Source organism: Brachionichthys hirsutus, chromosome 16 (assembly GCF_040956055.1).
Source record: "Brachionichthys hirsutus isolate HB-005 chromosome 16, CSIRO-AGI_Bhir_v1, whole genome shotgun sequence".
NCBI lineage: Eukaryota > Metazoa > Chordata > Actinopteri > Lophiiformes > Brachionichthyidae > Brachionichthys > Brachionichthys hirsutus.
Genome location: NC_090912.1, coordinates 4806495 through 4821098, shown reverse-complemented (window position 1 = coordinate 4821098; position 14604 = coordinate 4806495). Strand labels below are relative to the sequence as shown.

General features: G+C 43.1%; 1 protein-coding gene across 1 annotated transcript in view; it reads left to right on the top strand.

Annotated features, from left to right (window-relative positions):
• LOC137905727 (alpha-1,6-mannosylglycoprotein 6-beta-N-acetylglucosaminyltransferase B-like) overlaps window positions 1-14604 on the top strand; it is a 31947-nt gene extending 17343 nt beyond the window's left edge. Inside the window, exons 9-18 of the mRNA XM_068749979.1 lie at window positions 4666-4797; window positions 6120-6253; window positions 6938-7068; window positions 8327-8332; window positions 9229-9384; window positions 9488-9634; window positions 9732-9848; window positions 12005-12079; window positions 14029-14300; window positions 14406-14604. Of these exons, the coding sequence (XP_068606080.1) occupies window positions 4666-4797; window positions 6120-6253; window positions 6938-7068; window positions 8327-8332; window positions 9229-9384; window positions 9488-9634; window positions 9732-9848; window positions 12005-12079; window positions 14029-14300; window positions 14406-14604 (1369 nt within the window). The remainder of the gene's footprint in view (window positions 1-4665; window positions 4798-6119; window positions 6254-6937; window positions 7069-8326; window positions 8333-9228; window positions 9385-9487; window positions 9635-9731; window positions 9849-12004; window positions 12080-14028; window positions 14301-14405) is intronic.

The window sequence follows — 14604 nt, the reverse complement described above, 5'->3', positions numbered from 1 at the left end:
TGCAGTATCTAAACAGTACATTTCTTCCACATTTAAACCTTGCTTGAGAAAAGCAGCTATCAAACATTGTTAATTAAAAGTAGGCTTGAAACCATAATAATCATGCAAAGTGTGTCGACAATGAATTACCAATCCCTCGCGAAGACAAAAACTAAAGATGAATCCACGTGAAATGGAAGCGCCATCCTTCCTGGGTTTTGTCTGTAGCTGAGGTGGAGACGGAGATGTTGTAGCATCATTCCTGTCACTAACACCGGCCCCTGGAAAACAGAGCATCAAAGACAACTGTCACTTCTGCTCAGGGATCTCCCCCTAATCTCCTCCTAGAGCGACACGAGTAATTACCCGGCGACGGAGCATCGTGCATCAGCACCTGTGGGTGGAGATGGGGTAGGATGGAGCGAGAAAAAGGAGAAGGGAGAGAAGCGGTGTTGCTTCATTGGGTTGAAGAACATCCACGCTGACATTCAGGAGTGCTGTGATCCAGAGATGGACAAAAAAAAAGCAGCATCAATGTTTTAACAGCCGCGTCACACAGGATGGGCCCGTATGCCACTCATAATCGCTCCACCTTTATAGTTCTCACATGAAAATAAAATGTTTTTTTCGCATAATTTTGTATCTCAGGCATTCCCCCTTGACTTTAACTCTGACTTGTGCTGCTATGCATAGACATTTGTCAGCTGCGCCTCTGTGGAGCAGCCGGAAGAGTGCATTAAGACAACCAGCAGGTAATTTCATCATGTTTCTGCCCTATAAATACGAAAGCTGCCCGGAGAGTGGGATCATTTCAGCTGAGAAATGTTTTACGGTTGTTAAACCAGGGGTTATTTTTTTTCTCTATAGTCCACCAGCCTAAGCCCGGGAGCTGGATATAATGACAGGAATAAAACACACACACACACACATGCTGTTATGTTTGATCATAACAACATCTTTTTTTATTTTATTCTGCTGTCCTGCCTTCTCCAGTGGTCGGTTAACATTCCAGACCCGATTCCATCTGATTCACTAACAGCGCCGCACCAACCTCCCGCCTCGCTGCCCGTTCCCCTCACACTGCAAGCCCTCAGCCGCTACACATCTTCATCCTCCCTGCTGAACATATGCACTCTTCCTCTTCACAATAATGCTTTGTGCCTGTGGAACCACTTGCATTGATTCATGAGGTGAAACTGGGAAAGTGCCATTTTTGCCAGTGGAAGGCAGCAAATGAGTGTTTTTTACAGTCTTTCTCCCACAACTTATTTCTACTCTGCTGTTCAAGCAGGTCCTTAAAGTGACTCTCAGTGTTTTTGCTCATGTGTGTCTTTATTTTATCTTTTTATTGAGCAAAGTTATTGAATTTGCCTCATCTAACTCTCTTCTGTACGAGCCTGCTGAAGCATAGGCCTGTTTGCCAACCGATGCAAAACCTTTTAGAAAACACCTTCAGAACCATAAAGTCAGACACAGTGCCACATGTTATTAATGTGATGGATGCGGGCAGTCTGATTCATTCTCAGGCGAGTCTCTAACTCCATGTCTAATATATGAAGAGAGGCTTTGCGTCTGGTCGGCACTGAGCCTCCTCACAGATGCCTTTATTCTGTTGAGAGGAACAAAACGACATTTGCCATATTCATTATATTAAATGAAACCATTACGCAATAGCATGGTTTTCTGACTGTTGAAGTTATGGATGCTGTATCAGATGTCGTCTGCACGCGGCAACTAGCAGGATATATTCAGTGTTGGTTTTCGCCATTTCATGGGGTTTATTGATAAAGAAACTAGAAACTAGAGGCACACATGAAAGGCAGGATAAAATGCCTTTTCATGTGTGCATACTGTACATACACGTGTGCTCATGTGTTATAGTGTAGTGTGTGAGAATGCACTACAAATGTGCACACTCCCAGCTCCTTAATGCACTTTACGCTTCCCTTAAAGTTTGCCTAGATTTGCATATATCCAATTACATCTCTGAACAGCGGCAGCTTCAGCGGATCTGAGCGCAGCCGAGTCACACGCACACTTTCTGCACTGATTCACTGTAATACGTCCCATTAATGAACGCCGGCATGAAACTATTGAGGGTCCATACAGGACATGCGTCACGCTTGAACTCACACAGTGAAACTGCACGTGCACACAGACACACTGAAAACACACATGTGTGCATACTGTACATACACGTGTGCTCATGTGTTATAGTGTAGTGTGTGAGAATGCACTACAAATGTGCACACTCCCAGCTCCTTAATGCACTTTACGCTTCCCTTAAAGTTTGCCTAGATTTGCATATATCCAATTACATCTCTGAACAGCGGCAGCTTCAGCGGATCTGAGCGCAGCCGAGTCACACGCACACTTTCTGCACTGATTCACTGTAATACGTCCCATTAATGAACGCCGGCATGAAACTATTGAGGGTCCATACAGGACATGCGTCACGCTTGAACTCACACAGTGAAACTGCACGTGCACACAGACACACTGAAAACACACATTCCTGCTACATGCACACCACCGGCTATTGATTGAAATATCTCTCTCTCTCTCACCCACACACACACACACATATACAGAAACAAAGTTTACCCTGCAGCTTCAGAGCTGGTGAATGTTTGGCAAATGCAATATCTCAACTGAACACATCATGCTCTGAAGCTGTACAGTATTCTCTTATTGCAGACACCAGATTGATCTCTTTGCTGTTTTTTACTAACATGGGTTTGTTTTGTAGCTGTTGTTGTCTGCTTTTATTCATGCTATATTCCTGTCATTATTATCTATAGTGATCGATGCACCAGTTCACAAATGTAAGCGTTGATTATGCAAGAGGCAAGGGGATGTGAGAGCAAGGAATTTCAAATCAAGAGAGTGCTGTTCACGTGAGCATGCCAACGTCAATACGGAATGAGAGGGTTTGAGGGACTACACTACAGAGACCCATTCAAAATGAAAATCTGTATTAGAAAAACAAAGCACTGAGCGTGAAGCCATAAGAGATTAAATGACACAGCATAAAATGAAGCTATGAAATATGATTGTATTGTAAAGCTATTTCAAGCAAAGTATTAAAAAATGTGTTTTGAAATTCAAAAGACCAAACCTCAGTGCAGTCTATGCTCGGATGCTACAACACATCCACCAGACGGGCCTCCTCCGGCAGTCTGGCACTCTGCTGCACTAATTCAGAAACAAAAAAAAACTTCAAGTAATTTATTCAAAGTAATACCATTTGGCTCCACTGTACTCCACACATTTACAGCTACTGTACCCTAAAGAGGCAAAGCAGCAGCAGGGAAAGGTTCATTAATGGGAAGACGGACACGATGAACCAGCAGGCTGAAGTCTAATCATAATAATAATAATAATATAGCTCCTTCTAACAATAAAATATCCACCTACACACATCTAATCGCCGAGACCAAGGCAGGAAGGACAGAGCGCAAACATGTGTCTTACATAATCGGGCCTGAGGCTGTGTTCGCCATTCGTCATTGTGTTGGCACGGTAACACCAGCTATTGGCAGAAACCATAATGTTCAGCAACCAATACAAAGTTGTGTCTGACGGTGGTGCTTGAGTAAAAGTTTTCTGCTCCCCTCATCACAGTGGATAAGACAGCAGAGGGCCTTAAGAGCAGCTCTCCTTCATAATGATGATATTTTTGTATTTAATATACAGTTTAAAGCAATCTTACAGTACATGCAGTATAAAATGAGAAGTATTGAAAAATTACTTCAAGTTTCATTAAAAACTATCCATTTCTAGCAAACACGGAGATTAACGCCAATTTAAATCCGCCAAATGGGAATTTAAGTCTATTTAAGATTCAAGGTTCTTTATTGATATTATGCTAACATAACAAAATTGTGTTAAAAATGGCAGTACAACTTTACTGTAAATCCATCCAGTACTTGTTGAGAGAATTCAATGCAAGTAAATAAATGTTAATTTCCTGCTCCGGCTGCAGCGAGTCAAAAAGTCATTGTCCGGCTGATTCATCGGTCTAGGGGTCACTTTAAATTCCCAGCCATCCATCCAGCTGCTGTCCATACAGTGCAGACAGATGAATAGTGCCATCCGTAGCGTTGCGTGGAATGGATAAGAAGTCCAAGAGTGCTTACAATGGAAAAGGAAAGAATTAGGAGGATTTGCTGTGGCTTTCTTGAAGCTGCCATTTATGTTGTAAGTCCTTGGCTGGTATCCTGACAAAAGGAGACTCAGCAAGTAAAATGTGCATTAAAAGCAACCATACTGGTGCTCAAAGTCTTGTTCGCCCTCTCTTTTCCACTGTCGCACGTACACGCACACACTCTCCTGGAGATATGAAGTAAATTGCACAGAACAGCTGCAATAAAAAGTAGGACAGTCCCATAGAAACTGGATATTCACCTGTTTAAAGTCTTGCCTGACTTGATTCATCCAGACTTTTTTTTATTTCAGCAGTTTAATAATTATTTCAGGGGGGATGATTCATCGCGCCTCGTCTATCATATCTGTCCACGTTAATATTCCCCCAGTGCAGCGTTGGGAGTCTGCTCTGTGAGGTGTCTCATTTCTGCTGGGGTAACAACGCTGGAGTGTTGTAAAGAAATGACTGCAGCTCTCCTGGAGCCGGTTGAAACGCTTGTCACTGCCAATCCTTCCTCTCCGATCTGACCCTGTCTTCAGGTTTCTGGGGGTCCCTCCTGGTAGAGGAAGCTGCCCTTTGACCGGACCGCTGCCCTTCGACATCATCTACACGGACTACCATGGCCTGCAGCAAATGAAGCAGCACATGGGTCTGTCACTGAGGAAGCACAAGTCAGTCTTTTGCTCTCTCTCTTTGTGTGTCATGTCTGTTTGTTCACCAGCTCAGTGCGGACTTGTTTGTTCTCTGAATCAGATTCTGTTCCCAACAAACTGGCTTCTGGTGGAAATGCTCTGGTATTGACTTATTGGGTGGCTGCTGTTGCAGGCCAGGAACTCCACTGTGCAGCAGCAGAATTCTCTATTTAAGGGGATCCAATTTGGCTCTTTTGCACAGTGATCAATCAAGCAGCTGCTCTTTATACGCATCGCATTGGAGCCTTGGTTGCTTGTCTGCTAAAATGAATGAGGCACCTTTTTACAGTGTGTCAGGATGTTCAAGCTCATTCTATGTTATTTAGAAATAGTTTTTTTTATAACTGAGCAGGACTGGAGCGGTCCCATTTTACAAGTAAAATCCTTCCTCATTGCATTTAGTAGAACGGATCATTTAATCCAATCAGTCCTGATGCAAAATCAAGCCATGATTTAGGTATTCCTTCTAAATCTTGTGTGGATTCTGATTTTTTTCACACTGACAGAATATACTTATCATATGGTGTACAATTAAGTAGATTGATTTGTATAATTTACACGAAAGGAGAAACGAGCTGCATTCATGAACGGCAGAGCTTCATATTTCACATTATTCATAAACCTCCTGCATTTTAAATTGTAAAATGGGGCTCTGGCACGGATCCAGTTAAAACCTCGACTGATTTGATCCAAGGGCAGCAATCCACCATTACTCCATCTTCCTGTAGGTTGCAGAGCCAGAGTATCATTTTTCCTCTCCTGCCCTCACAGTCATGAGAGTCACAGACTTTTATTAATCATCTCAGATTTGATTGCATCAATTGTTTTTTCTATTTCTTTTTTTTCCAGCTCTTCAGTGTGTACAGTATTCACTGCTCATTGTAAACTCATAACATCCTAAGCCTTTTTTTTTTAAATAAGCATTTCCGATGTGATTACATCATCTCAGTGATCAGCACTGGTGTCAGGTGTTTGTCAGGACCTGTTAACAGAACCAATGGTGACTGTACGTGAAGTCTCACCTTGAGGCCGGTGCAAACACTGCTCCGCGGGGTGTGGCGCTGACAGTGGGGACATGGGTACTTATCACGATTGACAGATTTACAAACCGAGACGAGACAGTTATTGTGCAGAGAGAGAGAAGCTGCTATAGGTCAGAATGAGAAGAATGTTCTCTCCTGCATTGATTTTCTCATTCTCATGTTGTAATTATGCCATTATTGGCCCGTGCATGCCTTACATTAAAATTACTTCTCACTTCCTGCTGTTTCACTTCCAGCCTACTTCTTATTTCTTTCCAGGTGCCACATCCGAGTGATTGACACCTTCGGCACCGAGCCTGCTTATAACCACGAGGAGTATGCCACCCTGCACGGCTACAGGACCAACTGGGGGTACTGGAACCTTCACGGGCAGCAGTACATGACCATGTTCCGTATGTGTTTTTTTCTTTTTCTCTTTCCTCTGAAGATGTGCTCTTGTTGTAATACATGGTTGTGTGTGTGTGTGTGTGTTGTTGCAATGAGCAGACTGTGCACCTTCATAAAGTCCTCAGGCTGCAGCATGCGAAGCATCGATGACACAAACGGAGCAGAGAACCTGCTTTGAACAGCTGTGCTTGTGCAGGCGCCTAAAGCCACTGACCAAGTCAAGCACCATTAGCGACGCTCGCACAGAAATGTTCAAAAAACACAAGCAGACACGCACACTCACACACACTCGTGGCAGATTTGGTTAAGTCGGTGGTAGAACGAGCTTGAGCAGGGGCAGCCCCTCTCTCTAGCATGCTGGGAGCCATGTCTGCTTTAATCGCAGGTTTAAACATGCCCTATAAATGCAGTCGCTCCCTCCCCGTCCCTCTTGACATTACTGTATTCCAATGTGCAATATGTTGTGTTTTTTTTGTTGTGCTGTCATTGCTTTGTGTCCACAACTCACAACTTTGGGAAAATACAACCCTGTGCATTGCATTAGTTCAGTACTGAAATAAGCAGTGAATATTTATTGCTCTTATTGTTCTGTGTGGATCCACAACAGCTCCTTCGGTTTAATCACTTTTCCCCCCCCTAGACACGAAATTGGACTCGTAACCTCGCATTGCTTTGTTTCTCCTCGGCAGCGCACACTCCTGATAACTCTTTTATGGGCTTCGTGGCAGAAGAGCTGAATGAGACGGAGAGACTGAACATTCAGCACAACAAGCTTAACAATATGGCCGTTGTGTACGGCAAAGAAGCGAACATGTGGAAGGTCAGTCATCGCACGGTACCTCATGGAATGTACTGTCGTTCAATTTGCAGCCTCATTTGCAGCACGTTCTTAATCTCTTGCGAGGGCAAAGTGGTTTTGCAGAGATTAGATTTATGTCCGTACCAAACGGAATTGTGCTTTCGTAATTGTTCTTCAAGACTGTATCGGCATGCCGTTCCCAAAGGTTGAGCTACACATCGAACCTGTGATTATATTCTGTTGGTGAACACCTTGCCTTTACAATGAACATATAAAAAGAAGAGATTATTGTCCCAGACACGATGAACCTGACCCAGAGTTTTTAAGTGAGGCCGTTTTATGAATCTAAAATGATCTACTGTATGACCCGGACAGAGCTTCCGATTTGACAGGGCATTTCAGCGGCTTCCTATCACCCCTGGGCTTGTTCCCCATGAGTCTGACTCTATTAAAGCTGTGCTCCCACCATCCCTTCTAAAATGAAAGGTTTCCAACACTACACAGCGGTTCCTAATCACCCCCCCCCCCCCCCCCATCGAAGAGTTCTAATATGTAATGCCTCGTATGTCTTTCAATTCAGCGCCTCATTTGGGGCACTCATACCTGTACACATGACAGACAGATTTAAGGCCAATGTTTTATTTAATATGCTTTTAGCATTCATAACTGTCTGAGTGAATCAGATTAAATCAGAATAGATTTCTTTTCTCAGGGAACCTTCACCTCAGACAAAGTGAAACAGCCAGTAGATGCTGCAAGCTGCTCCTCTGGGAATGTGGCCTGAGGTGTGATGGTATAGGAACAACAGCTTTTTTTTGTTTGGAGGAAATCATCCCTTCCAGCCACTGGCAAGGTTCCTCTCTCTTACTGTACCTTTTTGAAGTGTGCTGCAGCCTTCCCTGAGGTTGGCCTCGCTTGAATCCGACTGGCTCTTTGTTCCTAAGCTGCCACAGCATTTCTCCGTCTCTTAGCTGCAGCGTTGCACTGAGAGTCTGAAAACGTGGCGCTGTAGAAGCCGGCAGCATCTCGGTCTCTCCAGACAATGAACTACCGCTCGTTGAGCGCAGCGTGTTCTTCCATTTCATTTTGCCGTTCACAAGAGAGCTTCTGGCGCTTTTAAGCTCCCATGACAGGAAAGAAAGACAAATACTAGATGTCATATTTTCTCTCTTCTTTTCTGTCTGTCTCTGCCCACCTTCCTCCTCCTCAATCTCTGCTCTCACCCCATTAACATTCTGTATTCCTCACCCTGTAATGCATCATTGATGGCTCCGTACAGCTCCAAGTAAGTACACCTACCTGTCATGGGCATCATCAAACCAAGATTCTTCCTCCGCTCTGTCCAAAACTGTTTGTCAGTTGTGTTCGTATGAATCCTTAAAAATATCAGACTTGTTCACTGTGGCTTAACATGTGAAATGCTCTCTGACTGACTCTGATGTTTCTATGACTGACAATATGAGATTTTTGTAGAAAAGAGACTTCAATATGTTCACAATATTGAAAGGAACAATTTAAGCAGAAGAAGTAGGAGCACTGCCATAGGAAATGGAAAATAAACCCCAACTAGAAAATCACCCAGAGACAGTAGACCCCCTCCCAATTAGATTTACACCGTCCACATGGTGATCTGGATCATCACCAAAAGATTCTAAATTATTCTTGGTATCTTTACACGCCAACCATGAAAAGTAAAAGTGAATCGAAGTATTTTGAACGGATTTTTGAATCCATAAATGGGGTTTTCAATGTTAAAATAAAATAAAAAAACATTCCTGACCTCATTCTGGATCAGATCCAGAAGACATTTTGCATGCTAGTGTAGCCCTTTATGGCTGTGACTTTAGGTGAGTGAATTGAATGCATATTTTAAAAGATATGCTTTTTTTGGAAAAAGCCTCCATTATAAGTAAATGGGAAAATCCGGATTTTTTTTTGTATCCAGACGGGTATCCGTATTGTTCTCAAAATTTGATGGAATCTAAGTTAGACCAAGACACATCTTCAGATTTTTGTTTCAGCAAGAGCCATTCAGCGGTTTTTCTGTAATCCTGCTAAATGCAATGTCTACCCTTATATTTGGAAAAATTGCGACAGTATCCAGAGTTTGCACGGACTAAAAGCTAATTTCTTTATACTTCCTCCTATTATTTCCTTATTAACTCGGTGTATGTTTCAAAGGGAAAGGAGAAGTTCTTGTCCATTTTGCATCGCTACATGGAGATCCACGGGACGGTGTACTATGAGACGCAGCGTCCGCCGGAGGTACCTGCCTTCGTCAAGAACCATGGTCTGCTGCCTCAGCAGGAGCTGCAGCAGCTCCTCAGGAAGGCCAAGGTGGGAGGTGCACAACTGGAGAAAAGGGTGGCTTCATTTTAAACACTTGAATGGTTCATCTCATGTCATTGAACTCTATCTCCTTTTTCATTTTCATGTCAAGCTCTTCATTGGCTTTGGCTTCCCCTACGAAGGCCCCGCCCCTTTAGAGGCTATAGCCAATGGCTGCATCTTCCTACAGCCCAGGTTTGATCCTCCACACAGCTCTCTCAATCATGCATTCTTCAGGGGGAAGCCCACGTCCAGGAAGGTAGGATGATCATGTTTTTCTTAGCCTGTGCTTTTACCATTATTATCACTTTCAGAGAGCAACCACATAACCTATCCCCCCCGCCCCCTCCCCCCAGGTGGCCTCTCAGCATCCATATGCAGAGCAGTATATTGGCAGACCGCATGTCATCACGATCGACTTCAATAACTCTGCAGAGTTTGACACGACCATCCGGGAGATCATGGGAATGAATGTACGTTAAGTTTCTGGTGCTTTCTTGCAAACTCATAAAAAAAAAAAAAACGGACTTTCTAATAGTGTACCATATTAAACTTTACACTGCAGTTTGATAATGATGATCATTTTCTCTTGCACAATGCATAGTGTGGTTTGGCCTACTTTTAATGCTCCCAGCCTTTAATAGAGCTCTTAATCATGCATCTGACATATAGAAAATGCTTAGCTGGTTCCCTCTCTGCTGCCTACCCTGCTAATTACTGGAGATATTGAACTTAGGTAAAGTGTGCATACGCCTGTGTATGCGTGGCAGCTTTCCAGAGGCCAGTCCCACAGGCAGTATAAGCATTATCTACAGCAGATCACAGTAATCAATCACGCTGTGCTCAATCTGTCACCTCAACAACTTCAAGCTCTCAACCAAGCCTCTCGCAGCACCAGGTGTGCTAACCAGGCAAAATAATATTATAGGTTCCTGTGGGAAGGAAGAATTAAATGAATGTAATTACACTGACTGTTTAGGCTAATCTAATAATTTCACCTTTCATTTGAAAGATTATATTAAAAACAATCTTTATTTTCTGCACTCTTGACAATTATAAGTGATTAATGGCTGTATAATTGATTCAAATTATTCTAAAAAAAATGTTTTAAGTGTCTCTTTATTGTCATTTGCAAACCTGGTTGGTTAGTTAATGTGGACACTAGCTCACTTGTCTAGTTTTGAAAAATGTCTACTCACTGAGACTAATGGTCTCTAATATACAAATGAAATGTTAAAAAAAAAAGAAGATATGTATCTTGATTGGAGGTTTTAGATATTTTGCTCTAAATGTAAAGCTATCAAAAAGCATCTGACTAACGTATTTCATCCTACATTAGCAAAAAGCATTGGAAATGGAATGGCTGAGGTGAGGAGAGAGAGAGGGATCCCTGATAATAACTGCTATTTTTATTATGGTTCTGTATTTTGCTGGTTGTATCTCAGAGTACAAATTGTAAAAATCCACCTTTGAACACCGATTAAGATCAGAATTAAAATGTTCATTCGAATTTATTTCATCCAAAATGGGGGTGAAGGCGAGGTCATAGTTCTTATAGGAATATATTAAGATAAGGTTTTTCTGCTGTTCTGGTGTTAATGTTCCTGAAACACTGCTGCCCCAGAGTTTAATGGAACCATGGCAACCGTGCATAATGGAAATGAGGAAATGAGAACCTGAACATAAAAAAAAGCCCTAAATTGTTCTCACCGGCTGTGTTTGTGTCTTTTTCTGGACACGACTGCTCACAGCGGGACCCCACCTCAGGAAGTTCCACTTCAATTTTATGTCACCCATGATGGGTTTTTTTTTTTTGTTGCCAAGCAATACAATCTGTTTTGGTATACGTGAAATGTACCATTGTTTAAAAAAATGCTGTGAAACATCTTTTTCTCCCTCTCTTTATCTGATTCTATGATATAAAGATGCCCATAAGGCAAATTGTATCACAGACTAGCCGATAAAGTGCCAGACACATTTCATTAAATGAGTGCTGAAAGGAAAACGAGACTAAAAGAAACCATTTATCAATTTAAAAGCCGCGGCGCTTGGGAGGCCTGATGGTAAACAAAGAAATCTCCCTCTTGCTGCCATCGAGGACGTCCAGGGAGGATTCTGCTCTAGGAATTTGGACTAAATCTATCCCTGGCTTCTGTATTTCGTGCCCACTTATGTCAAGAAAGCCAGAATTGGTTTCAAAACACTTGAAAGAAAAGGATACGCTATTGATTAGTGCCCTTTCAGCGAATTTGAATCTTGCTGCCAAAAGAAGCCAGACAATGAGTGACGGGCCCAAACAGAAGCGCCACCACCTGGCCTCCGCAGCGCTGGCTGACCAGAGATCAGCTGTCGGTTCAATCCATTGTTTGACATATTGATTTAGTCACGACTAAAAATAACGCAATCAGTTTTCCGAGCTGCCACCTGTGATGTATGAGGCCATTGATTTTAATGTGTGGCTCGTGGCATGATATAAGCCTTTTACAATTACACTAATGAATATGTCAGCTTTGATTAACTATTGGAAGTCAAGGTCCTTTGATTACGATGGCTCTGTGGACACACACACACACACACACAGACTCACACCCCTCTGTTGCTTCATCTCTGTGCACATCTGTGTTTGCAGGTGGAGCCTTTCCTGCCTTATGAGTACACCTGTGAGGGGATGCTTGAACGAGTTGATGCATACATTCAGAATCAGGTGGGCCTCGAACTCAACAGGTCAGAATTGATTTGAAGGAGGCCATTGCAGCATGTAAAACCGGGAACATTAGCAAACTGGCGCTGCCGGAGGGAAGCGTCTGCCTCATGCTTACGACGGTGGTGGGTGTCGGAACAAAGCCTTCCTCTGCCGGACTGAGACGTGGGATGTTTCCAGACCCACCTTTGAAACTGTCATGCATTGGGGTTGGGATCATATTATAGCTTCTACACTGAATATTCATTGAAGTCCTTTGACTAAGGCGATCTGCATGTTCAAGCGTAGAAGGCTGTACCTTCTCAAAACACTCGCATCTTTCATCTTCATGCCTGCGCCTAACTCATGTAGCAGTAAGACTGATTCATTTGCTTCTAATTTAAAGTCGCCGCTCACTTGTCAAACGTGTCACTTACCAAACAGCGACTTTTCGAACTGCTCAAAGTCTCTCTATTTCACATCTGCTGACATCTGTAAAAGACGCGGCGCGAGAATGTGGGGAGGAGGTGTGACATCTCTACATTAGAATGGAAAGCGTGTTCACCTGTGCTCATTAGAGCAGCATTCATTGTGAGGCATCTCATCGCGCTGTTGACGGGAGCAGGATAATTAATTGGCTCTTTTCTGAAGCCGGAAACGGTTTGTCGGTGCTTCTTGTGTGTGTGTGTTTGTTCCTCGTTCCTGAGACAATTCATTATTTGAGATTCTAGATAAGTTTAGTCAAAATTCTTCAATATTGTAGAGGTCAGTGAATGCATCATCATCATTTGTATTTGAAACTTTCATCTTCCTACTGGTGCAGCGATGTGTAGCGATTGACTGCAGTCATTTCAACATGTTTGCACCATTTATTAAAAACATTATTTTACAAGTTCCTTGAAGTATTGTGTAAGTAAGATCTCTCCTTGAAACTTTCAGATGTCCATCATTTTGCTGCGCTGCCAGGGTCAGCTATTAAAGTCTTTGCAGGCTCCACTTGCAAGCTTAATAGATAAACGCAATGCCTAATTTTTCTCAATGATTTTCCTTAAGGACTGTAAATATGAAGATATTATCCACTTTAACAAGCATCAAGATGGGAAATGATAATTAGCACATCTTAGTGTGTGGTTTACAGTAATCTGTGTTGAGGTATAACCAATGATAATGCTGCATCCCACAAGAAATAAGATAACGATAATCTGAGTAAATGCATTATGAAGACTTTAAATGATAATTACATTTCTTAAGGGAGAAAACTATCGAAACCTACCTGGCCCTGTGTGAAAATGTAATTGCCCCACATTCTTTGGAAATCTAATTTCACGATCAATTTCACGGACTTGCTGCCAAACCTGCTAAATCGAGAAACGCTGTTTGAAAGCAAAACCAATGTCTATTATGGTCCATTCCATAGGAAGAAGTCAAAGAAATAATAAAGGCACTCATTCCCACACTTTAAACCGTTCCACCTACCGATATATCCATTTGACTCGGTCTTCCCATCCCATACCTCATATTCTGTTGTGTGTGTGTGTGTGTGTGTTCATCACAGTAAGGCCTGTGTCTAGGAGGAAGCCTAGTTATTGCCTGTGTGCACTATGAGCCTATCTAATAAACAGGTTTGAGTGGCAGTGGGACGTGTCCAGAGATATAATTACCTGGCCGTTATGAATTGCCCCAGCTACAGGGGGGAATCCGATCAGGGAACCTAATGCTGCCTCTAAACAGCCATTGGCTGCAAAAACTTCATTTGCATCATCTCCTGGAGGATGGATGAGGACTTTACACCTCTCATAAACGTCTTTTTTCATAGTGTAATGGTTCTTTCATTAGTGTCTGGAAGTTGGATGTTTTGTTGTATGTCTAATCTATGTGACTATGTATTTTCTAGTATATGCTATCTTGCACGACAGGTTAATGCGTCAGTAATTTCACGCTTATCTCTGTCATTTTATCTTCTGTCCCTGCAGGACTTTTGCTCCCCTGAAGCTCCGTTTCCACCCATCAACTTGTCCGCTGCCTGGCTGGGTAGCCCTCCCAGTCCTTTCATCCTCCTGCCCAATTCCAGCATCCTTGCCTGGGCATCCAACGTCAGCTACTACAGATCGTGGCCACCCTTAAGCGCGCTGCGCCTACTGGCTTCGCTGGAGGACCAGTCGTGCGTGGAGGCGTGCCAGAGCGTGGGGCTAATCTGCGAGCCGGCCTTGTATCGCTTCATCAACATTAAGGAGGCCTTCAACGCGTAAGATGTTTCCTCAATAGAATAATATGTGAATTGACCAATTCGTCTGAAAAACTTTTTTTTTTTTTGCATTAGTGGAATAAAAGTGTTTTTAAATGCTTCCAGGCTGGACCTTCAGTGTGAGGGAGTGGAGTCTGAGAAGAACCACCTCTTCCCTGCCTTCTCAGCAGAACACGCTGAATGCGGCATGCAGCACGACCCGCTGCTGTTCAGCTGTGCTGGCTCCAGCCCCAAATACCAGCGTCTTTGCCCCTGCAGAGACTATCGTAGTGGCCAGGTGGCGCTGTGCAGGGACTGCCTATGA